Source organism: Pelobates fuscus, chromosome 10 (assembly GCF_036172605.1).
Source record: "Pelobates fuscus isolate aPelFus1 chromosome 10, aPelFus1.pri, whole genome shotgun sequence".
Lineage (NCBI taxonomy): Eukaryota > Metazoa > Chordata > Amphibia > Anura > Pelobatidae > Pelobates > Pelobates fuscus.
In genome coordinates, this window is record NC_086326.1 from 141,138,568 (window position 1) to 141,163,415 (window position 24,848).

A 24,848-nucleotide genomic window follows, 5' to 3' on the forward strand; every position below is an offset into this window, starting at 1 on the left:
TCTTTTTTTTTTTTATACATTATGGTTTAACGTTGACAAGTAAACGAAACATAAAATAATATCAGCAAAATCAAGCTGGGTGCAGTCTGGTCAGCAATAATGAGTATTTCAATCGATTAGGTACAGTAGCTTAAAGGTAATATGTATGTTGGATGTCGTCGCTTTTTTTTTAAAGTTACAAAAACAGGAGTAGGTACATGCTTGTTATCGCTATTATAAAGTGAAATTATAACATAAATTCTGAATCTATCTAAGTTCAATAACGATTGTAAATAATTATTTATAGCTTTCTCTAGTAATACACAATTATTTATATTAAACTTTTAACATTGCTAGATCGCTTATTATGAGTAATTGAGTCGCTTCATTGCTTATATCACCCCCGCCGACCGGGACCACCATTGTTGCCTCTGCTGGTGGCAGTCTTCCTGGCGGTCCAGAGACCCCACGCTCAGCGAGAGTCCCATGAGCTTGAAAAATCCGCTCTGCCTTGTGATCATGCCGAGAAGTGAGTGTCCATCATGGCAGGTATCAGGACGCAGTCCCCCCATGCTGCATTGTGGGGTGTTCGTTGGTTCCCATAGGGCTGTAGCTGTGCGGGAGTGTGCTCGTCTCTCCGATAATCAAATTGTCGGCGTCTGCCGTGAAGGGGAGCCCGGTTTTCGGTCCCTGGGTGAGTCTGTTACAGGCTTGGAGTGGGGCGGATGGTCGGCTTGTCTCCGTGTCAGAGGCACTTTCCGTCTGTTTGCGAGTTACCTCCTATGCCGCCATTGCATTCGTTGAGTGAAGTGACTGCGGGGGTAAGTGAACTCGCTTCTCGGCTCAGCCCCATCTGAGAGCTGGGGCCACCTTGTCAGTCTCGGGCGCCTGTGTTAGGTGTTAGTCTGTACTTCGTCGCTTGCGCACATGGCGCCCGCCATCTTGGGCCTAGCGGTTAGACCTCTCAGCTTCGGCCGTGGTTTCCCGATCAAGGCCTTGGGGTGAGGACCGGGATCACCCCCCCGGTCCATAGGGGGGGGAACGAGGCCGAGTCCGCCCAGCGTTGTGCTCCAGGTTGGGTGCTGTGTGGCAGGCTAGTGGGGCAGCGGCCGTCCGCCCCACTCACCACCGGAGTAGGCCTCAGGCAAGTCCGTGAGGATTTCCCCTCCAGGGGACTGTAGCTCGGAGAGCCAGCCTCTCCCTGGATCCAGCGGTCCCCCTGCTTCAGGCTTCGTAGCCGTCGGTCGGCTTTTCGGTATATAGGCATGTTTTTAAATCGATTAATTAAGTGGTGTAGCAGGAGCTCTGCTGGCCTGCGACCGACCAGCTCGGCGGCCCGGCCCCGCCCCTATTCGGTACTTTTAAACCAACTTTCATTTTTAAATGTATTATGTGCGGCGTTCGGTCAATTCAGCTGGGATCGGAGCGGTATTCTCACAAAGTGTGCGCTCCGACCCCAGCTATCTACCGAACGTTCGATTATTCCAAAGTACCGAATATTATGTGAATTATGGATTTTAGAGTCAATTGTCGGTTTTGCTACACGAGGGGATAATCCACTTAATCGTCCATTTTAGTGGGAGTATCCCTCTCGTGTCGCAACGCCTGGTGGGAAAGTCACAATGCATGTTGGGAGAAATCCCCTGGATGATCTGTGTGGAAACCCCTTGCATGGGGAACTGTATAAATATGCTGCTTGTGAATAAACCGAGTTAGTTGACTCCCAAACTGTGTTTCGTCCGGTTATTGGGAGGATTGGGAATATTGCCTTGCTTTCTACTCTGACTGTGGATTTCCTGAAGATACCAACGGATGTCGTGGACGGTTATACCGCATACCGTTACAATTGGTGGCAAGCGACGGGATCCGAACCTTACAGCCGAAAAAGCAGCGTTCGTGTAAACTGGAACTACCGAACAAGGAAAGCAAGGGCAATTCGTATGGAGATTGACTACACCATACTGAAACGACAGACTTTAAAAGAGCTACTGGAAGCCAGGGGCAAGATAGCCAGCAACAAATCTAAGGCTGTGCTGATCGCTGAACTAATGGAGGGAGACAGAGCCCGCAGCGCTACACCTCCACCAGCCAAGGAAGAGACCCCATTCCAAAAAGAGCTACGAACCAGGTTGGAGTTTCTGCCGCAACCAGTATCGTTGGAAATGTTGACCGTGATGATATCGGATGTACAGGACTATCTGCTGGCAACCAACCCACCAGCAACCCCACCTAGGGCAGAGTCTGTTACTGCCTCCACCTATGGACAAATAAAGCCCAAAGTCCCACATCACGCCTTTAAAGCGTTTTGTGAAGAAAAGGACGAAATCGATGGGTACTTACAGGATTTTGAGCGGCTGTGCGATTTGCACGATCTGGAACCCGCAGTATGGGTACCGCTGCTGGCCGGTAAATTGTCGGGTAGGGCAGCTGAAGCCTACCGTGCTGTACCTCGAGAGGACAGCAAAGATTACCCTAAAGTAAAGAGGGCGATCTTGGAAAGGTATGCTATTACCCCAGAAGCATACCGGCGCAAGTTCAGGGGCTTGCGCAAACCGGAGAAAGATTCTCACGCAGAGTGGGCACACAAGCTGGATCAAGCATCGCAAGGATGGATACAGGCCAGCAACGCCACTAATATGGAGGAGTTACGACAGCTTATGCTACTGGAGCAGTTTTTTAATGGCTTGTCCCCAGACGCACAAGAATGGGTGAGAGACCGTAAACCCCTCACCCTACCTGAAGCCGCTAGATTGGCGGATCAGCATTTTGATCCCCGGAGGCATCACGGATCACAGAATAAGGCCCTCCCTCGGATTACCGGGCCACCCCATAATTTTACTCCTACCGGCCCCACCGTACCCCTGCACAGGCCAGCACTGAATACTCCACCACCCCCCTCCCGATACAACGGCCGGGCTAACATTCAGTGTCACACCTGCAAGCAGTGGGGACACATTTCTCGGGAGTGCACCCAAAACCGGAGCCGGCAGGCTTGGAATCAGGTGCGACAAAATTTGGCACCAAGGGCTGCTGCACACCATTACCAGGTAGCCCCCGTCACCCAAGAATTGCTGAGCGCTCAAGTTGAGGAGCCGCTAGGGGTGCTCCACGAAGTAATGTCGGTCCGAGCCACCGACAACCGACAACATCATCGGCAGCTAGTAACCCTAGAGGGCAAGGAGGTACAAGGGCTCAGGGATTCGGGAGCCACTTTGACTTTGGTTGCACCACATTTGGTCCCGGGCGCAACCCACACTGGCGGGTCAGTGGCAGTACGGGTGGCCGGGGGAGCAGTATACCGGCTACCGACTGCCAAAGTACACTTGGATTGGGGTGTGGGAGAGGGGACTGTGGAAGTAGGGCTTATGCAAAATTTACCTGCAGATGTTGTGCTGGGGAATGACTTAGGCCAAATGACTTCCGCTTTTATTCCCCAGACGCCCTATCAGGAGGCACACCCCGTAACCACCCGGCAACAGGCTCGCACCACGGCTACACCGGTACACTCTGAGGCTCAGGTAAGAGACCATGCTCCCCAACCGACCCCCATGTCCTGGGATACCCCGACTACCTTTGCGACCGAAGTCCAGACCGATCCCACCCTCCAAGTATATAGGGACCGGGCACAAACAGACCAAACCGGGCTAGAGGGGGAGCGGTACATCTGGGAGAAGGAGTTGTTATACCGTGTCACGACTAAAGATGTGGGGGGGTCTGTCACCCTGACTAACAAGCAGCTAGTGGTACCGCAAAAGTATAGACAGGAGCTGCTTAGAATTGCTCATGACATTCCCTTGTCAGGACACCTAGGGATGACCCGTACCCGGTACCGCTTAACGCATGCCTTCTTCTGGCCCGGCATCTCGCAGGATGTGCGCCAGTATTGCACCTCTTGCGACGTATGTCAGAGAGTAGGTAAACGAGGGGATCGCCACAAGGCCAAGCTATGTCCCCTACCCATTATCGCAGAGCCCTTCAGCCGCGTAGCGGTAGATATCGTAGGGCCCCTGCCAAAACCCAGACCCTCTGGCAAAAGGTACATTCTAACTGTAGTGGATTACGCCACCAGGTACCCCGAAGCTGTGGCCCTCACTAATATACATGCCGAGACCGTAGCGGAGGCATTAATGAAAGTGTTTTCCCGGGTAGGGTTCCCCCAAGAGATAATCTCGGACCGAGGTACCCAGTTTACGGCCGAAGTTACTCAACATATGTGGAAGGTATGTGGCATTAAGCCAATAGTTAATTCTGCCTACCACCCCCAGTCCAATGGGTTATGTGAGAGGTTCAACGGGACACTGAAGCAGATGCTTCGGACGTTCGGGGAGACCCACAAAGACTGGGAGAGGTTTCTACCTCACCTACTCTTTGCTTATAGAGAGGTTCCCCAGGAGTCGACCGGATTCTCCCCGTTTGAATTACTATTTGGGAGGAGGGTGCGGGGACCCTTGAACTTAATTAGGGAACATTGGGAGGGAGAGAGTACTACCAACGAGACCCCTATCATATCATACGTCCTGGAATTCAGGGACCGTCTGGCGGCGCTCACTCAGGCTGTACACACCAACCTCCAGGCGGCCCAGCAACGACAGCGACGCTGGTACGATAGAGGAGCCCGAGACCGCAGCTTTCAGGTGGGACAGAAGGTTTTAATTTTAAAACCTGTCCGCACAGACAAGCTGCAGGCCATCTGGCAAGGCCCATACCAGGTAGTGGAGCAGCGATGCGACACTACCTACGTGATCGGCCCCTGCTCAGGGGTAGGGAAGAGACGCATGCTCCACGTGAACCTGCTCAAACCCTACCATGAGAGGATCGAGGATGTGACGGCCATCTGCGCCTCCTCCTTAGAGGATCAGGAGAACCTACCCTTACCTGACCTACTAGAACCCGAGGCACCGATAGAGCCCTCCCAGGGAGTTCAGCTGGGGGAGCGGCTAAGCGCCCATGAGCGTGCCCAGGTACAAGCGCTGATCGAAGCCAAAGGGGCTACCTTCTCCAATTTACCTGGTTACACTCCGCTAGCCACTCACCGAGTAGACACCCTGGGACAGCTACCTATGAGACAGGCTCCATATAGGGTTCCGGAATCCGTCCGTACCCATATGAAAGCCGAGCTAGATGAGATGTTACAGCTAGGGGTTATCGAACCCTCCGATAGCCCCTGGGCATCGCCGGTAGTCCTAGTACCGAAAAAGGATGGCACCACTCGGTTCTGTGTCGACTACCGGAGGCTAAATGACAAAACGGTGTCTGATGCCTACCCGATGCCCAGGATAGACGAGCTGGTAGATAAGATGGCACGGGGCCAGTATCTCACTACCATTGATTTGTGTAAGGGATACTGGCAAATTCCACTAGCCGATGACGCCGTCCCCAAGTCGGCGTTTGTCACTCCGTTTGGCCTGTACCATTTCAAGGTCATGCCCTTCGGAATGAAAAACGCTCCGGCTACCTTTCAGCGGATGGTAGATCGGCTACTGGACGGGTTCCAAGAGTATGCCTGTGCCTATCTAGATGACATAGCCATCTTTAGCCAGACCTGGGAGGACCACCTACACCACATAGGGGCGATCCTAGATCGTATTGGGGAGGCTGGGTTAACGTTAAAGCCTAGCAAGTGCCACATAGGTATGGCTGAGGTGCAGTATCTGGGACACCGAGTAGGGTGTGGGCAGCAGCGACCCGAGCCAGCCAAGATTGAGGCCGTAGCAAAGTGGCCTACCCCCAGGACTAAGACTCAGGTGCTGGCGTTTTTAGGGACGGCCGGCTACTACCGGAAGTTTGTTCCAGACTATAGCACCCTGGCCAAACCCCTGACGGACTTGACTAAAAAGAACCTTCCCCGACAGGTTGTCTGGGCCCCAGAGTGTGAGCAGGCATTCCAGCAACTCAAAACGGCTCTAACTAATGCTCCTGTGTTGACTGCTCCTGATCCAACTAAAAGATTTCTTGTTCACACAGACGCTTCAATGTTTGGATTGGGAGCAGTACTGAGCCAAGTGGGAGCCGATGGCGGAGAACACCCCGTAGCTTACCTAAGCCGCAAGTTACTACCGCGTGAAGTGAGCTACGCTGCCATCGAGAAAGAATGCCTGGCCGTGGTGTGGGCCCTCAAAAAGTTACAGCCATATTTGTACGGACAACCTTTTTCCTTACTCACAGATCACAACCCGTTAGTGTGGCTGAACCGTGTATCTGGGGACAATGCCCGGCTGCTGCGCTGGAGTTTGGCGCTGCAGCCCTTTGACTTTACCATTCACTATCGGCCGGAAAACAAAACGGTAACGCTGACGGGTTATCCAGACAGACTGAACTCGAAAAGTGATCTGTGAGTACTCTCCCGGACATCCCCAAGCCGATCCGTTGGGATCAGACTGTGTATGCCGGCTTGGTTCTGGGGGAGCATTGTGGCAAATCTAGCCACTTCTGGACTATATGCAGTATAGGTTGTCCGTAGGCTGACTGTATGATGTGTTCCGTTAAATGTGTATGTATTGTGCTATGGCCGTTCGCACGCTGGCAGCCGTACGCTGCCAGCGTACCAGCATTCATACGACGAAACCACGGCTATTCGGGCCATTCGCCGTACGAATACGGGCTCCCCAGGTCGACCACACACTCCCAAGTCGTGTGGTACCAAGTAACCGATTGCAACCTTGTTGCAATCGGTAATTAAGGGCTCTCCTAGGTGGCCGTCGATCCACTACCGACCATGCGGCGGTCGGCCATCTTGGATCCTTTGTCTCTGCAGCGGTGTTCGGTCGTCGAGAGCCTGGACTTGAAAACGGCTACTCGATGATCCGAGCCCCGCTGGGTTTCCAGAGCGTTCGGGAGTTCCGCGTTCGGTACATTATATGTCCCGTACTTATTCGGTACTTTTAAACCAACTTTCATTTTTAAATGTATTATGTGCGGCGTTCGGTCAATTCAGCTGGGATCGGAGCGGTATTCTCACAAAGTGTGCGCTCCGACCCCAGCTATCTACCGAACGTTCGATTATTCCAAAGTACCGAATATTATGTGAATTATGGATTTTAGAGTCAATTGTCGGTTTTGCTACACGAGGGGATAATCCACTTAATCGTCCATTTTAGTGGGAGTATCCCTCTCGTGTCGCAACGCCTGGTGGGAAAGTCACAATGCATGTTGGGAGAAATCCCCTGGATGATCTGTGTGGAAACCCCTTGCATGGGGAACTGTATAAATATGCTGCTTGTGAATAAACCGAGTTAGTTGACTCCCAAACTGTGTTTCGTCCGGTTATTGGGAGGATTGGGAATATTGCCTTGCTTTCTACTCTGACTGTGGATTTCCTGAAGATACCAACGGATGTCGTGGACGGTTATACCGCATACCGTTACATCCATTCCTGAAAGAGAGCTTAAGAAAGAATAGACTTAACAAGTAATACTAAAACTGAAATACCATCAATGCTACTGTGGTATATGGCAATAAACCTTTTCATTGTAGCACAATGTTGTATAGTAGTATCTTGTAAAAAATGCGCATTACATTTGCCATAAAAAAAACCTTTCAGCTTCCAGGTTTCAAAAATTGAGGTGCGCATTAGATTTGAGTAAATACGGTAGTTTTAAAATGTTTATTTAGAAGAACTGTTTAGTGCAGGGGACAGGCATCCTTTTAGCAGCACTGTGATATTGTCCCTATGAGTGCTAGTCCTATTTTTGTATTCACATATTTGTATATTGCCATATTCTGTCTTTGTTATGTGTGGATAATGTAGTGCTTGCTACCTTGCAGGGTTCTATATGTGCATAAGGAGTTTGTAGCAACGGCGGCTCTAGATTTTATGAGGCCTTAGGCGAAACTCAAACATGAGGCCCCACTAACAAAAAAGTGTCACATATACACATTGATGCACAGTTTACTTGTGTATGTGCCTGAGAGTGTGTCTGACAGAGTATCCTTGTGTGTGAATGTATGTCTCTGTGAGCATGTTTGCGTTTTTAGCTGAGACCCTATGTGTATGGGGTAGCTGCTTCAGATGTGTTGTGTGTATGGGGGGGTGATGGTGAGGAGTGGGGGGTGATGAGAGGGGTGATGGTAATGTGAGAGGGGTGATGGTAATGTGAGAGTGAGGGGGGGTAATGTGAGAAGAAGGGGGGGGTGATGTGAGAAGGAGGGGGTGATGTGAGAGGGAGCGGGGGTGATGTGAGAGGGAGGGGTGGTGGGGGTGAGGCTGAGGGTGGTGGGGGGTGATGCTGAGGGGGTGAGGCTGAGGGTGGTGGGGGTTGGTGAGGCTGAGGGTGGTGGGGGGTGATGCTGAGGGGGGTGGCGGGGTGAGGCTGAGGGTGGTGTGGGGGGTGAGGCTGGGGGTGGTGTGGGGGGTAGTGGGGTTAGGGGTGGTGAGGCTGAGGGTGATGTGGGGGTTAGTGAGTCTGAGGGTGGTGTGGGTGTAGTGAGTCTGAGGGTGGTGTGGGGGGTTGAGGGTGGTGTGGCTGAGGGTGGTGTGGGGGCTAGTGAGGGTGGTGGGAGGGTGAGGCTGAGGATGGTGGGGGTGGTGAGGCTGAGGGTGGTGGGGGGTGAGGCTGATGGTGGTGTGGGGGGTAGTGAGACTGAGGGTGGTGAGGCTGAGGGTGGTGGTGAGGCCAAGGGTGGTGGGAGTTGAGCGAGAGCCTACCTTTTTTATACACATTGTTGCACAGTTTACTTGTGTATGTGCCTGAGAGTGTGTCTGACAGAGTATCCTTGTGTGTGAATGTATGTCTCTGTGAGCATGTTTGCGTTTTTGTCTGATACCCTATGTGTATGGGGTAGCTGCTTGAAATGTGTTGTGTGTATGGTGGGGGGGGGGTGATGGTGAAGCTGAGTCTGAGGGTGGTGTGGGTGTAGTGAGTCTGAGGGTGGTGTGGGGGGTTGAGGGTGGTGTGGCTGAGGGTGGTGTGGGGGCTAGTGAGGGTGGTGGGAGGGTGAGGCTGAGGATGGTGGGGGTGGTGAGGCTGAGGGTGGTGGGGGGTGAGGCTGATGGTGGTGTGGGGGGTAGTGAGACTGAGGGTGGTGAGGCTGAGGGTGGTGGTGAGGCCAAGGGTGGTGGGAGTTGAGCGAGAGCCTACCTTTTTTATACACATTGTTGCACAGTTTACTTGTGTATGTGCCTGAGAGTGTGTCTGACAGAGTATCCTTGTGTGTGAATGTATGTCTCTGTGAGCATGTTTGCGTTTTTGTCTGATACCCTATGTGTATGGGGTAGCTGCTTGAAATGTGTTGTGTGTATGGTGGGGGGGGGGGTGATGGTGAAGCTGAGGGTGGTGTGGGGGGTAGTGAGGCTGAGGGTGGTTGGGGGTGGTGAGGCTGGTGTGGGGGGTAGTGAGGCTGAGGGTGGTTGGGGGTGGTGAGGGGGGTAGGGGGTTGAGGGTGGTGTGGGGGGTAGTGAGGCTGAGGTTGGTGGGAGGGTGAGGCTGAGGATGGTGGGTGGTGGTGAGGCTGAGGGTGGTGTGGGGGGTAGTGAGGCTGAGGGTGGTGGGAGGGTGAGGCTGACGGTGGTGGGGGGGTGAGGCTGAGGGTGGTGTAGGGGGTAGGGAGACTGAGGGTGGTGAGGCTGAGGGTGGTGTGGGGGGTAGTGAGGCTGAGGGTGGTGGGAGTTGAGCGAGAGCCTACGTTTTCTTCCCTGGTGGTCCAGTGGGCTCCCTGGTGGTCTGGTGGCCATTGCTTCCGGTCTGCAGCTCCGCAGAGCAGCAGACCATGTAATCTCGCGAGACCATCAGAGCGTTGCTGTGGTAACCTGCGGCAACGCTCTGAATGGCCGGTTCTCGCAAGATACATGGTCTGCAGCTCTGCTCACTGCGGAGCTGCAGACCGGTGTCTGCGGTGGCTGGCCGGGCAGCCAGGAGGGGCCTCGCACCCGGCGGCATACCGGGCAAGCCGCCGGGTCCCCTGCTGGTGTCAGGTCCTCGGACACTGACCGAGGACCTGACACAGTCTGCCCACAGGCGGTTTAGGCGGCCGCGTGGCCACAGCCAGCGCGAGGCCTTAGGCGGCCGCCTAAACCACCTAATTAGAGAGCCGCCTCTGGTTTGTAGTATTACATAAGTGTTATGTATGTGGGTTATTTATCCATCTAGTGCAAGACGGGACCTTTTTTCACCTCTAGCATAGTCTGAATTGTTCACTGAACAGATCCAAAAAGACAATGAAAATCCCCTGATCTTTTGTCTAAGCTGACTCATAGCATCCAGCAGTTTCTGCAGAGGTGTTCGTTTTTTTACCTTGCATTCCAACTCATTTCATTTGAACTGGAGTAAACTGATGTCAGTATCATATACATTAGACACGTGCATTTGAACACTTCTGCATTCCAAATTCGGCAGCACACAAAATATACCCGAAACAAACGTTTTCTTAACATATAGAGCTGAACAATTTTGGGATCAATTTATATTTTTAAGTAAAGCAATTAGGGACTTAATTAACAAACTGAAATAGACAAATTAAAATACATTTTTTTTTTTATATTCCTGCTGTTTAGTAGATAGCTCCCTAAGTTTGAATCCTTACATGGGATTGCCATAATTAAGATTATCGAATTAGGGACTTATCTACTAAGCAACTGAGAGAGCAAATTTAAAGAAACACTATAGGGTCAGGAATACCCTAAAGTGTTAACAAACCATGATGGTCCCTGCCCCCTTAAATTTTTGTAAAAACTCCCCTTATTTCCAGCGCTGAGTGGGTCTGCCAATGCTGGCCCACCCCCAATTCGCCTCCAAAGCTGACCTTACGCTGTAGTTGTTCTGGTGACTTTAAAAAAAAAAGGGGCTAATTAGAGTGCTGTTTAGTAGACTTGTTTTTTATGCTGTTGTGCTGGATGGGAAAAGTGCTGCCCATGGTGAATTTGAACATAATTTATTGTTGCACAATAGAATGTTGCAATGTAATGTAAATTGTGTAGGGCATATATGAATTGGCAACTTAGTTGCAAGGTCAGATGACAGAAGGGGTAGTGTGAATTGCATAGTGTGAAAGGGGGCAGATGGTTTGCATATGTATTGATCCCTTGATTAATCAAAGGTTCTGTAAGGTGTGAGAAGTCACACATAAGTGGCCTGGAAGTCTAGCTCCAATGTAAACTAGCTGACTTCAGCCATATGGCACCTACCTTTTAATTGATGAGTTGATTTCTGTGATATGTTAATGATCATTAGCTTTCAAGAAAAAACAAAAAAAAACAAGCCTTGTGTTCCAGCATCATATCCAAAAGAAATAAACATCACTATTTACCCACAGAATAATAATTAAGCCTCATTTTTGTTATATTTGGATTGTGACCAGCACAATCTTCTAATCAATCCCAAACATGATTTGCGTAACTTAACCATAGTTAAGTGATGTCTGCTATATTGGGTCACAAGTAAGGAGTGTGACATATCTATGGATTGGGAAAATGGTTGCAAATTCATAGATGAAAATATTATTTCTGTGGCAAGTACATAAGAGGAGATAGAACAAAATGTTTCCATTTGGATTGATGTTGGTCTGGAACACAAGGGGATGGTCACTTATAGTTACTATAGGTACGCCTTATCTCAACCTCTGGGCGAGGCTTGGTAATCCACAGGGTATATTTCTAATGATACTGAAGTGTGCATTGTACTTGCTTGAGGGGTCAGAATCAAATTCTAAGTGAGTCACCATCTTTCTTACCAGAAACCCAGTGGGGCAGACGTTTTACCTTGAAAACCTGGGTAAGTGGTTAGGACTTTTGTTATTTTATCCCTTTTGTTTTTATTTGTTGTTGGTGTAAATAATTTGATTGTCATCTATATTTTTGTTAGCACTGTAACTTTTTTGCTCATAATAAATATTCCTTTATTAAGTTCTGCCTTTGTCTGGTAAAGATTTACGCTACCTGAAGAGACTAATGAGTGCTTTGTAATTGCATAGGTATTGTGCTAAGTTATATTTGGTGGGTTTTTATTGTTAAGTTTACCTGGGGGACCAAGGCACCCCATTTATGAATTGTCTTGGTGGTGGCAGTATTAAAATACTAATATTTATATTATTATGCTTACGTGTGGGTGGTGTTAAAGGGGATTTTATCATTGTTTCTGGTATAGTGCAGACAAATAGTTAACTTTAACCTTTTCACCACCACAACTATGTCACACACACTCTCGAAGTAGGGTGCGTTCGTGACAATAGGGTCCCTTTAAGAAAAAGGGCTGCAGCAGTGCTGGTAAACTTCACAATCCGAGCTAACATCGTGGGGATTCTCAGGTGGCTCTCGTCCTCCACAGTGAACACTCTTGTAATAAGCTTGAAGACAGGCAAGAACCACAGCACCTACTCACACTGCAGCGGCAATCCCTAGACGCTGGCTCAGTGCCTACTCCGACTGAGTGCGCCTCACCACCGCTCCTCAAATCGACGCCAGAGACCAACACTGGAAGTGCATTCAGGGAAGTCATCCCCATGCACCAACTCCACTATACCGCAGCCCGCACCAGGACACTGTGGCTTGGAAAGTACCGGGACTATAATCATCCAACAGCCGGGAAGCCTGTCAACTACGGTCTGTACACACTGTGCCCTATGGCGGGACTTTGGGACTCAGCAGGCCTCTTAGATGCATTACAGGGACTCACCTCATGTCTAGGAACAGGCTGCTTTTTCCTATCTTCCGCATTGCCAGAACTGGCAGCGACCCCAGCTTCAGACAACATATACGAATCAAGGCACACAACGTGTATTGTACCACTGTTAGCCACATCAGATGTCACTTAGGCTGCAATTACTGATAAGCGTGTATCTCCTCAGTTAATGTTAAAGTAAATGTTAGTTTTATCTTCATGCCTTCTGCTGATTACTCCCCAGTATGCTACATTCTACCTGGTGGTAACCTGCCTTCATACCTATCTTGGCTAAGCTTGCGACCCAATAACCCACAAAAATGTCAGTATGTTTATCTGTATCCGTACCTCATGTCATAACCTGTAACTGACACATAAGTTTAACTCTTGATGAAATAACATTATTTAAAAATAGTGCTGTGAATCAGACATGTGATGCTCTGTACTAGATGTGTTAATACCATTTGCAATGTCTATGTTTATATGTGAAATCTGCAAAGTACTACAAAAATAAATAATTATAATATAATAGACAGTATCGAGGATGATCTGTTTTCGCAGTGGCGCACAAATATTTGTAATATGAAAAAGAGAAAGAGACTGGATAGGGATAGAAGAAAAACTCCTCCCCCTTCAAGTCCCTATACCCCAAAGAGACGCTAGTTCATAGTATAATGGCAAAAGTGTGCCTGTATAGAACTAACAAGAAATATATGAAAAAATAACAATTTTTTTATTAATCCCACTTAGGGAAAACAAATAGAAAATCAATACTCAGTGGTGTATCACAATAGATATGGGTGTATCAAAACGGTGATAAAGAAATAAAATAAAATTAAGTATTAACAGTAGTCAGTCTAGAGTTTGCTGTGCAGGCTCTGCACTTATTATACTGGTGTAAACCAGTGGCTGGGAGTAGGTTTCTAGGGTAATTGGAGCATATATTGGTAGAGATAGTCCAAAAATTGCTGTACACACTCAGCGCTCATGTACTGGTAATAGTAAGCCACTGAATTTTAGGTTTGTAGGGTAGACAATGTATCGAAGTTTCAAATGTGGTTAGCAGCACAGTCTAAATAAATCACAGTGGCTCTATTAGTGTACCAAAAGTAGCAACATATAACGGTTAAAACGGCTACTGCATTCCCCTCGTGCAGTGGCCAGAATACGCAAAGGGAATAGGTCCGTATAGAGTCGCTAGTAACACCCCTATCTGGTAAAGTATAGCAGAAAAACCCAATCAAATATGCTCGTAGCAATTAACCCAATAATAATGAGACAGAGGGTATGGGTATGTGGAGCTCGATAGTCTCACCGAAAAAAACCCACAGGGTGAGACTATTGGTATACAAAAGAGCGTAACTCCCTAGTAGATACCTAGTCCGATTACAGCTAAGGTACTAGGTGCACTGAAGGTAGCCCCAAGAATAATAATTGGAAGCCAGTGCCCTGGATCCCAAGTTCCCCAAACAGAGTGTGTTGTCTCACCGGCAAAGGCTCATAAAGTGAGACAATTAGTATGCAGACAAAGGCATTGCTCCCTAGTGGGTAAGTTTTCTCAGATAGCTGCTTAGGTCCTACAATACACCGCTTACGTGCTAGGTGTTGTAGGGTAACGAGGAGATGTTAACCAAATATAAACCAAATACCCTGAGTCCCAATTTCCCCAGTCAAAGTAGAGGCAATCCCTCCTTGCTCAATATTAACATAAGACAGAGTAACTGAGTTGCCTAAAAACAAAGTATAGACCATGTGGTTGCAGCAAACGCTCAGTTCCCCAATCAGAGTGGAAGCCAAAATTTCCTGCTAAATATAAACGTAAAAGCGAGTAGCTAGACTGCCTAAACTGCAGAGTAGACCATGTGGTCGCGGCAGGAAGGTCCCATTCCCTAGTTAGAGTAACAGCAATCCTTTCTTGCTAGATATTCTAAATGCAAACAGAGTAGCTAGACTAACTGAACTGAAGTATAGATCATGTGGTCGTGGTAAAAGCTCAACGCGCGTTTCGGCGCTACTGATGCGCCTTTCTCAAGAGGCGCATCAGTAAAATCAGGCCTACTGGCCATTTGCTCTTTCAAGCTATGTATACAGTGTTACTTTAGCTATGTAATAAGAAATACAGAAGTAGAGAGCAGGACATGAGATTGACACCCTGTCACATAATATATACAGTATAGCTCTGTATGTCTAGGGGAATATTCACTAAGCATTGCATAGCTAAAACAATTTGTTTTCCAACTGATATGGTGTATTATTCTGTTGGATGTAATAATTTGAAAATGGACAGTCTGTGCTTGAATTTGTTCCAAGGTGTGACAGTTTTCATTCAGAGATGCCCTCCTGCATTCCACTCTTGCCATAAGTAATTGAATCGCTATAGCCGAGTATGAGCTTGAACCAAATATGTTACCGCTATGTAAATTCTAATAATATTAATAATAATACATCTGGACGTTCTTTTCCAGACTCTTTCATTTGTACCTACACCGGTGCCAATCATAGAATGTTTTTCAGACGTTAGCTCAATGGAAAAACTGTAAAATCCTGCTCTGGTGAATACACACATAGACATGTGCAGCAGCTCTGGCACTAACAGTTGATGTGAATTTATTAGATAGACCTAGAAAGATGTGGATGACATTGGAATGATTTATAAAGCATGTATCGTTAAGGAGCTTAATCTTTTCAGACATATTAATTCTCTATCATCACATCCTTGCTTCTTTCCAAATACTCCCACTCCTCTATGGAGAAATGGGCAGACACATCCTCACACCTTACAGGAACCTGACACAGACAATAATGAACACATTGGTTTTACTGCACAATAACCCATTCCCAACAGCCTCATTTCTCCAATCAGCAAGTGGATGATCTTCGTCAGTTTCAGGATCGTCTTGCCAGAGTGTTTCTCCTGTATTAGGTAGTAAGGTGGAGGCACCGTGCTGGAGCTCTGGGTCCTAGAGAATTCTTCTGTTACCAGGGGAATGCAACTGCATGTAACACGTTAACCTTTGTCACAACCACACAATCCTACATATAAAAAGGAACACTCCAAGCACCATAACCACTACAGACAGCTGCAGTTATTATGGATCTAGAAGTGCCCTGGCACCCTCGGAATAACCTGTTTTAGGAAGGTTTGACAACTTACCTGGATACCCTGGTGATGTGGGATTATTAAAAAATCCTTATTGTACTTATATTCAATTATTGCACTAACTCCATTTTAACCTCATATTGTGAATCCTCCATTTTGTCCTCCTAACCTGACTTCTTCATTCCTCCATTTTGTCCTCATAACCTAACTTGTTCATTTTAAAACTACCTTACTTGACAGAATTTCCCAGCACATCTAATACAATAAGACAAAGACTGTATGTTCTAACAAAGACATGATTAACACAGGAATTGCTGACTTTTCCTTAAACTTGCAACATAGTATAATTTGAAGGCCATGAGAACACAGTAGTAATGAAATGTTCTATTCATAAGAGACCTTGCACCTGGCCACGAGGCCTGAGATCACCGACTGTGTAAAATGACGCTCAAGACCCCCTTGTCCCCACCCGTGTCCAGAACAATCCCACCTCTTGGTGGGTGGGCACGGGACTAACCACTTAGTTTTTGAGCCAATTAGTAATATTGATAGGAGGACACTAATCCCGACACTTAACAATTAATCCAATTAATGATGTTTATTTGCTGATATTCTAATAATCAATGATGACGTAAAATGCCTCTTAAAAGGGCCTGCGCCTTGTGTGTCAGACTTAATTACTTCAGCGTATATACGCAATTCAATTTTATTAATTTGGACAGGAACAGATAGACATTTAAACATTTTGGTTTACTGCTAAAAAGTACCATAACAACTTGGCGCCCAACATGGGGCATCGGGCTATGTCCGGCCGGTGAGCCGTCCTAAGGAAGACAAGGGTGGACGGAGGAATCCAGGGGGAAGGAAAGGAGATTGATCACCTCCAGGTACACGGTAGAGACTTCTGCAGAGCCACCGGTATGTTCCGGCCCCTTTGATTGACCCGTCCACGTGTCTGTGACTGCTTCCCGGGAGGACATCAAAGACAGGTAATATCTTGCCCGGTGTCTCGTTACTCACTTGTTTACCTGCATTTTAGTCTATCTGTTGCCTGGGTGTGTTTGAATTGTTTGCCTGTTTCCCCATTTTGAGATAAAGGGGGGTGGACCTGCAGGGGATTTGCCTGGGGTTCTCTGTTTCGCTTGTTTTCCCCTTTTTGGGATAAAGGGGGGTGGACCTGAGGGGACTTGCCTGGGTCTTCAGTTTGTCTGTCTATCTGTTTGTATTTTACCCCTTTTGGGATAAAGGGGGGTGGACCTGTGGATGCGTTCCTGGGGGTCTTCTGTTGCCTGTTTTACTCCTTTTAGGAACCACGGTGCTGTGGTTGTAGGGAAAAAGGGGGGTTGACCTGTGGATGCGTTCCTGGGGGTCTTCTTTGCCTGTTTACCTCTTTTAGGAGCCTCGTGGCTGTGGCTGTAAGGAAAAAGGGGATTGTTGGAACTGTGGATTTTGTGTAGACTCATAATTTCCTGTGATCCTTCTTGTGACACTTTGAGAGCCCAGCTAGCCTCATTGTGCACGTGGTAACCCACAGCTTCGAGTGCTGGGGCTAGTGGAATTCCAAGTTTGGTAACCACTGCCCCGAGTGCTGAGGCTGGGGGGATTCCAGTTTTGGTAAACCTCAGCTTCGGCTGGGGGGATTCCAGTTTTCTTTTGGTAACCACAACCCCGAGCGCTGGGGTTGGTGGAATTCCAGTTGTCTGTTTATTTGTGGTAGGGGACTTAGTCTTGTGGCAGGGGACTCTGTTTCCTGGGGGGATTCAAGTAGGCATTGCTTGTTTTCCGCATCACGTGGTAGTGAGACTTATAAGTGGGTTTTATAGGGGCACTACGGGAGTGAGGATAGAGGTGGCCACATTCTTGTGGACTGCTGAGTAGAGGGAGGCTGACGGAATTCGGACCGGTGTCAGTTGTTTTCCGTGGCCGCTGGTAGTGAGACTTATGAAAGTCGTTCTCCGAGCGGAGACACTACGGGGTTGAGGGAGGTGACTTTGGAGTAAGCACACGAGTAAAGGAAAGGGATTATTGTTGATTTCATTTGAACTGTGATGCATGCACTGTATTTCAATTGTATTGTTGTCTTGTCTGTTTAATTAGGAGTCTCATGAACTCCTGTGTCTGTCTCTAAGGATTTTCCTTGCCTTTCATCTTTTCTACACTTCCTATATTATTATACTATCCACTCCCATTTCTCTTAAAAGAGAAGTGATTGGTCACACACTTCTCACCTCGCTCCAATCCGTGTCTACCACCCCGGGTAGGCGGATTCAGTGACTAGTCTACGTTTTGGGAAGACGCACCTGAGAAAGTCCCACGGTTCTCGGGTGGCAGTCGAGCATTGTAGACGTTCCTGTTCAATTTTCTCTCTCTCTCTCTATATCTAGGACGCTGGTATAGGGGTAAAGGGACTATGGGACAGGATTTAGGTAAGCCCAGTAAGGGCTGGTTAGCATGTGATTTGGTAGAAAACAGAGAGGGTGAGGAGATGGTTAAAGGTGTTGAAAAGATTGCAAAAGTATGTAAAATTGCTGTACCGACATGTGGAAGATTGCAACCAGAAAGTTGGCGCAAGTTACTGGCAGAAATGAAAGGCAAGCTTACAGATAATGATTTATTAAAGACTGCTGAAGCATGGTACAGAGTAGCGAAGGCTATTCAGTTAGAAGGTTGGGTTGAGGAAGAGATAAATCACAAAGGTGTGAAATTGTTTGTGTATCATAAGAATTGTGTTGCTGGGGTTTACCCTCAGCCAGCGCCCCAAAATGGCGCCCAGGGGATGTCTATCCCCAAGGTTCAGTCAGCAACAGGTGATAGCCAGCTGACTATGTTCCCCACTCCAAATCCTCCCGAATCCCATCCCATCACCTCCCCTGTCTGCCCGGTCCTGAATTCTGATGGATCTTTCTTTACCCCTTCCCCGTCTCTAACAGTCCCATCATCCTCATCCATCCCCACGCTACCTTCCATGCCTAATCCTAACATTTCATCTGCCATTTCCTCCCTGCAATCCCTCTCCGTAGCTAATCCCCTCCCATCAGCATCCACCCAACTAACTACCCCTCCCTCCCTTGCTCCGACTCCTCCTTCTGCACCCATCCCTACCAATCTCGTCCTGTCTCCTCCCATAACCGGCTCCACCCCAGTCCAATACCCTACCTCCTTAAATGTACCTACCCACCCTACTCTACTGCCCTCCCCGGCCTGGCCCTACCCCTTCCCATATCCCATGGCCCTGCCCTACCCCGGTTACCCTCCCTTTCCCCAAGCCACTCCTCAGGTTCCGGTCATGCCCAGTCCGGCTCAGTCTGCCCCGGAAGTGCCCATATCAAACATGGCCGCCACTTCTTCCCTTAATCCTAATGCAACTCCTTTTCCCGCCTCCAATATGGCGGCCCCCAGTTCAGCCCTGATGCCGGTAATCCCCGGTGACTACCTGTCCCCAGGTTATGACTCGCTAGCCACCCCTGCATCTGGGGCTCTTTCCCATCCCCCGATCCTTTCACCTCACGCGGGCCCTGCACCACGTAAGAGAGCCAATATCATAGAATTCGATGACGAAGAGGAGGACAGGGTGTCCCATGTCTCATCGGAGGTTGCTGCGGGAGCCTCAGCTCATCGTTCTATCGATGACCCCTTCGGCCACAAGGGTCGGGGAGAACGGGCCCCTCCTAAGTATGTTGCTTTCAACCCCACTCAAGCTAGTGCTCTAATGAAATCACTCCCTGACCCAGAAAAGCAGCCTATGCCCTTTTACCGAGGGATAGTTCAAATTCAAAAGACTTATTCCGCCGCATGGCGTGATCTACTCAGCATTTGTGCTATTAAAGCAGGGGATGCATATTGGCCAAGCATGGCCCGTCACCTCAGTACAGATCTGCTTTCCAGTGATGTTGATTACCCCTCCGGGGTAACCTTTTGCACCCAATTAAGAGAATGGGCTAAGGACAAACTTGCAGATCAGGCCGCTGGCCTTACTGATGTTATTCAAGATAAAGGAGAATCAGTGGAAAGGTTTCATGCAAGACTGTATCAAATGTTTACAGATTTGGGGTTTGATCTTACTGACAAGATTCATTCACAAATGCTGTCAGGTGCGTTTGTCCAAGGTGTTAAAGACTCTATACGCAAGGGAATCATTGCTGCACGCCCTGAATATAAGGTTGTTCCCCTGGATACCCTGCTTTTAGTTGCTAGAGGCTTGGAATCTGCTCAGACCCCAAGAAGACCCACTTCAGCTCCTCTCATGGTATCCCGCTCCACTCCAGTCCCAAGAGGTACTAGACCGGAGGAGGGGGGACATTGCTTTAATTGTGGAGCAAAGGGGCACTTTAGAAGTGACTGTCCAGAACCAAAAAAGGAGCCAAGGGAGCCCAGAAAGCCATCCAAGCCTGCCCCGGCTCCCAAAGTCACCAAACAGGTTCCAATAGTTGAGGAACCCGATGAATAGGAAGTTGGCAAGCCTGTGTCCGTAACCCCTGTCATGGCAGTGTCTACAGGGGATAAGGGGGGGCCACTTGCCACAGTGACTTTGCCCATTGAAGGCCACCCTACCACATTTCTAGTTGACACAGGTGCAGCCCGTAGTGTTCTGCGAGAACAAGACCTGCCAGACCCATCCTTCCTGTCAAATATCGATGTCTCTTGTGTTGGAGTGGATGGCCAGCCGAGGCATAGCCCTTTAACAACTCCACTACGAGTTGGCTCTAGCCTGCTTGCTCGCTTTGTGGTATCCTCCACATGCCCAATTAACCTGTTAGGTGCTGATGTTCTCTCACGCCTGCAAGCATCCATCACCTTCACCCCAGATGGGCAGGTAGAAATGTCTACACCTCTATCTGAATCAGACACCTCAGCCTTGTGCTCCTTGCCTCTGATGCTGCATTTAGAAAAGCCCCGTGAGGAAGCAGCAGAATTAAGGTCCAATTTCCCAGAGGTATTAAAATCACAGGTGCCCGCCAAGTTATGGTCCTCAGGCCCAGAGGACATAGGTCACCTAAATGTTCCCCCTGTGGTGGTAAAGCTTATTCCAGGAGCTAAGTTACCAAGAAAGCCACAATATCCATTAAAACCAGCACAGGCTGCTGCCATTTCCATCCACATCAAGGCACTCTTGGAGAAGGGTGCCCTGGTAAAATGTAAATCTGAATGCAACACCCCATTATTCCCTATGAAAAAGAAAACTCCAAAAGGTGAGCCAGAGAAGTACAGGATGGTTCAGGATCTCCGTGCTGTCAATGAAGCTACCGTCCTGGACACCCCTCTTGTACCAAACCCCCATACCCTGCTCTCTGGAGTCCCACCATCTGCAAAATTTTTCACAGTCATTGACCTAGCCAATGCCTTTTTCAGTGTCCCACTGGACCCATCCTGCCAATACCTGTTTGCTTTCACCCATGAGATGCAACAGTATACCTGGACTGTCATGCCCCAATTGGCACAAAATTCTCCAAGTCAATTTGCAAAGGCCATGGCCACCATCCTTGACCAATGGCAAGCCGAGCACCCAGAAGTTGTTCTGCTCCAGTATGTGGATGATTTGTTGCTCTGCGGAGATGATATACCCACTACTGAAAATTGCTCAATTAGTCTCCTTTGCTATTTGGCAGAACAAGGATGTAAAGCTTCGCTCATCAAGCTCCAATTCTGCCAACCCTCAGTAATCTTCCTTGGACATTGCCTATCTCAAGGTACCAGACATCTTACTCGGGACCGGGTAAGAGCTGTACTGGACATTCCACCTCCAAGGACTTCAAAGTCTCTTCATGCCTTCCTAGGCCTCATTTCCTACTGCAGAGCATGGATCCCAGAAGCCTCTCTGCTTATGCAACCTCTCTATGATGCTCTTAAGTCTGACCCATTCTGTTTGACCAATGAAGCTCTGGACAATTTCAATGCTCTAAAACGTGCCATTGCTTCTGCTCCTGCCTTGGGCCTACCTGACTACTCCAAACCTTTCAAATTATTTGTCTCCGAAAGACAAGGCCATGCAACAGGAGTTCTCACCCAAACTAATGACTTAAGAGGCCGCCAGAGGCCTATTGGATATTTCTCATGTCAACTGGACATTGTGGCCAGAGGAACTCCCTCCTGTCTCAGGGCTGTTTTTGCTGCAAGAGAGCTCATAGAAAGAACCTCAGACCTGGTCCTTGGCCACCCTCTGGTTGTTTTGGCCCCTCATGACATTTCTGCCATCATCAACCAAGTCCAGCTCAAGCACGTGTCTCCAGCCAGACACCTACGCCTACAGTGCCATCTTCTTCTGCCTGACAACATTTCCATCCAAAGATGTCAAGTTCTTAACCCGTCCACTCTTCTTCCACTCCCTGAGGGGGGTATCTAATATGGATTTATCACGGATGAAACCTACATTTACCTGCTCTGTGGATGTATCAAGAAAGTCATGCATCCACATTTGACATTTTATGAAGATGAGACACCTCTTTGTGAAGGCCCGGATTACGCCTTCTGTACCATGTGGTACAAGCCGAACATTACTCCTGAACCTTGCTATGAAGATGAGCTTTACCACTGGACTGATGTAAAGCTCACTGCTCAAGATTTCTATTGTGACTCTGAAGGCAATAGCATGGTCTTGGTCCAACTACCTCAACAACTCAACTACCTCTACCGCCATTGGGATACTGCTATCCCACATATTCCTGTTACCAAATTGAAGACAAGGTCATGGAATGATCTTGGGCCCATGGCGAAGCTATGGGCCACCATGGATGAAGAACAGCTACAGGAAAATGGTATTGTCAAATACCCAACAACTGACCTTCTGGAAGCATGGCCACGCCACTTCCTAGAAAAAGAATTTCAAGATCTGGTCATAGTAAATGATTATGACCCTGAAACACCTCATGACTGTTTTGAACAGATGAAAATGGAGACAGTGCACCTACCAACTGTGCATGAGAATCCGTTACCAGATCCAGATTTTACCCTGTTTGTGGACGGTTCAAGATATGCTGATGAAGAAGGAAGATATCATACAGGATATGCCGTAACCACAACAGATGAAGTTATCAAATCATCACCCCTACCGCCAGCAATGTCTGCGCAAGAAGCTGAATTACAGGCTCTGACTTCAGCATGCAAAATTTCCGAAGGAAAACGTGCCAACATCTATACAGATTCAAGATATGCTCTGGGCGTGGCACATGACTTCGGCCTAATTTGGAAGACAAGAGGATTTCTTACCACCGCCGGTACACCAGTCAAGCATAGTACTGCAATCAAGGAGCTAATGGATGCCCTCCTACTCCCTAAAGAAGTGGCCGTTTTGAAGGTAAAGGCCCATGGGAAATTGGATACAGATGAAGCAAAGGGCAACCATTTGGCTGATCAGGCTGCTAAGCTAGCGGCCAGGGATCTGCAGGAAGTGGATGAAGAAGTGTCCGGACAAGAAGAAGAAGTCCCTATTTTTGCTCTGCAAACTCTTCCTACTGATTTGCGAATTTTGCGAGAACAACAAGCTGCAGTCACTCCTGAAGAAATCCAGAAATGGAAAAAGAAAGGAGCTGTCCAAAAGGACGGAGTATATTACAACAACTTCAAATTTTGTCTTCCCAAAAATTTATATCCAGCAGTTGTCCAATGGGCACATGGGCCTGCACACCTGTCAAAGGAATTGATGGCCGCCCTCATACAGAAGTATTATGAAGCACCCGGAATCACAACATTGATCAGCAGCTTCTGTAAGGCCTGTGTCATTTGTGCAAAATGCAATCCAGGAAGACCAATCAAGGTGCCTGCAAAACACCTGGCAAAGCCCATGTACCCCTTCCAGCGAATTCAAATTGACCACATCCAAATGCCCAAGAGTGGGCCCCATGAATATGCACTAGTCATAGTGGACATGTTCTCAGGATGGCCAGAGGCCTACCCAGTGGCCAATATCACTGCAAAAACAACCGCAAGACGCCTACTTACAGAGATAGTATGTAGGTTCGGACTCCCAGAAGTCATTGAAAGTGATCAAGGCCCAGCCTTTACAGCAACAGTGACTAAAGAAATTTGGACTGCTCTAGGGGTGACCCTAGCCTTCCACACCCCTTACCACCCACAAAGTAGTGGTAAAGTAGAGCGCATGAATGGCACTCTAAAAGCCAGAATGTTAAAAATGTCACAAGAAACAAAAATGCCCTGGCCAGAAAGCCTGTCAATAGCTTTATTTAGCGTTAGGCACACACCTAGAGGGAAGCATTCACTGTCCCCATATGAGATTCTATTTGGGACAGCACCCAGACTAGGTTGTTATTATCCGCAGCAGTTACAGCTCCAATCAGATGTTTTAGTAGACTATGTAACTGAACTTGCAAGTGCCTTAAACAAAATACATGCCCAAGTTTTCTCTTCAATTCCAGATCCCGATTTGGATACAGGTACCCATAACCTGCTTCCCGGAGATTGGGTTCTGGTCAAGAAGTTTGTGCGGAAAAATACCCTGGAACCAAGATTTGACGGTCCATTCCAAGTTCTCCTGATTACCGCAACCTCCGTCAAACTGGCCGGTAGGCCAAATTGGATCCACGCTTCCCACTGCAAGAAATCTCCTGCCCCCGAGGAAGCAGATACCGCACAAGCATGTACCTCTGGTACACCTTCTCCTTAATTAGCCTCATAAAGGCCCAGCAAGTAGCCATCACCAAAGATATTAGTGGGTATACCTTCTGGTACAATTCATCATGCACCCATGTGGCTACTTACACCTTTGACTACTGTGATATTGTAGAATGCCCATTTCCCACATCACAAATCCAGAGTATCTATAGAGATATCCCTCATTCAAAAGACCCATATGTTTGTGTAGTTGACAAACAATGGGGGCACAATTGTAACCATTGGGGGGCGGCGGGATGGAATGCCGGGCCTGCCTGGGGTTACAAACCAAAAAGTGCCTTATCTAAAGTAGATGATCATGGTAGATCCCTTCTCCAGAGAATGACTTTGAGGAAGCCTGGGGGGGGGTACACCAATGAAATTAATTCTTAACATTGAGCATCCAAGCCCAACAGATGCAGACCAGTATGTGATGGGAATGTATTGGAAAAAGGGTTCCTACCGTAAATTAGGGCATTTCTACCTCAAAGATATGTGTAACTCTTCTGAGTGGCAAGGAGCTACCCATATGGTCCCTAACCCATTAAAACCTCATATCCAGACCTTTCAAGACA

At 48.2% G+C, this 24,848-nt stretch overlaps 1 protein-coding gene across 1 annotated transcript in view; it reads right to left on the bottom strand.

Moving 5' to 3' along the window:
* The window catches only part of LOC134574822 (oocyte zinc finger protein XlCOF7.1-like), a 70,905-nt gene that overhangs the window by 11,569 nt on the left and 34,488 nt on the right, over nucleotides 1–24,848 (bottom strand). The window contains exon 4 of the mRNA XM_063433886.1: nucleotides 15,391–15,562. Coding sequence (XP_063289956.1) covers nucleotides 15,391–15,562 — 172 coding nt within the window. The remainder of the gene's footprint in view (nucleotides 1–15,390; nucleotides 15,563–24,848) is intronic.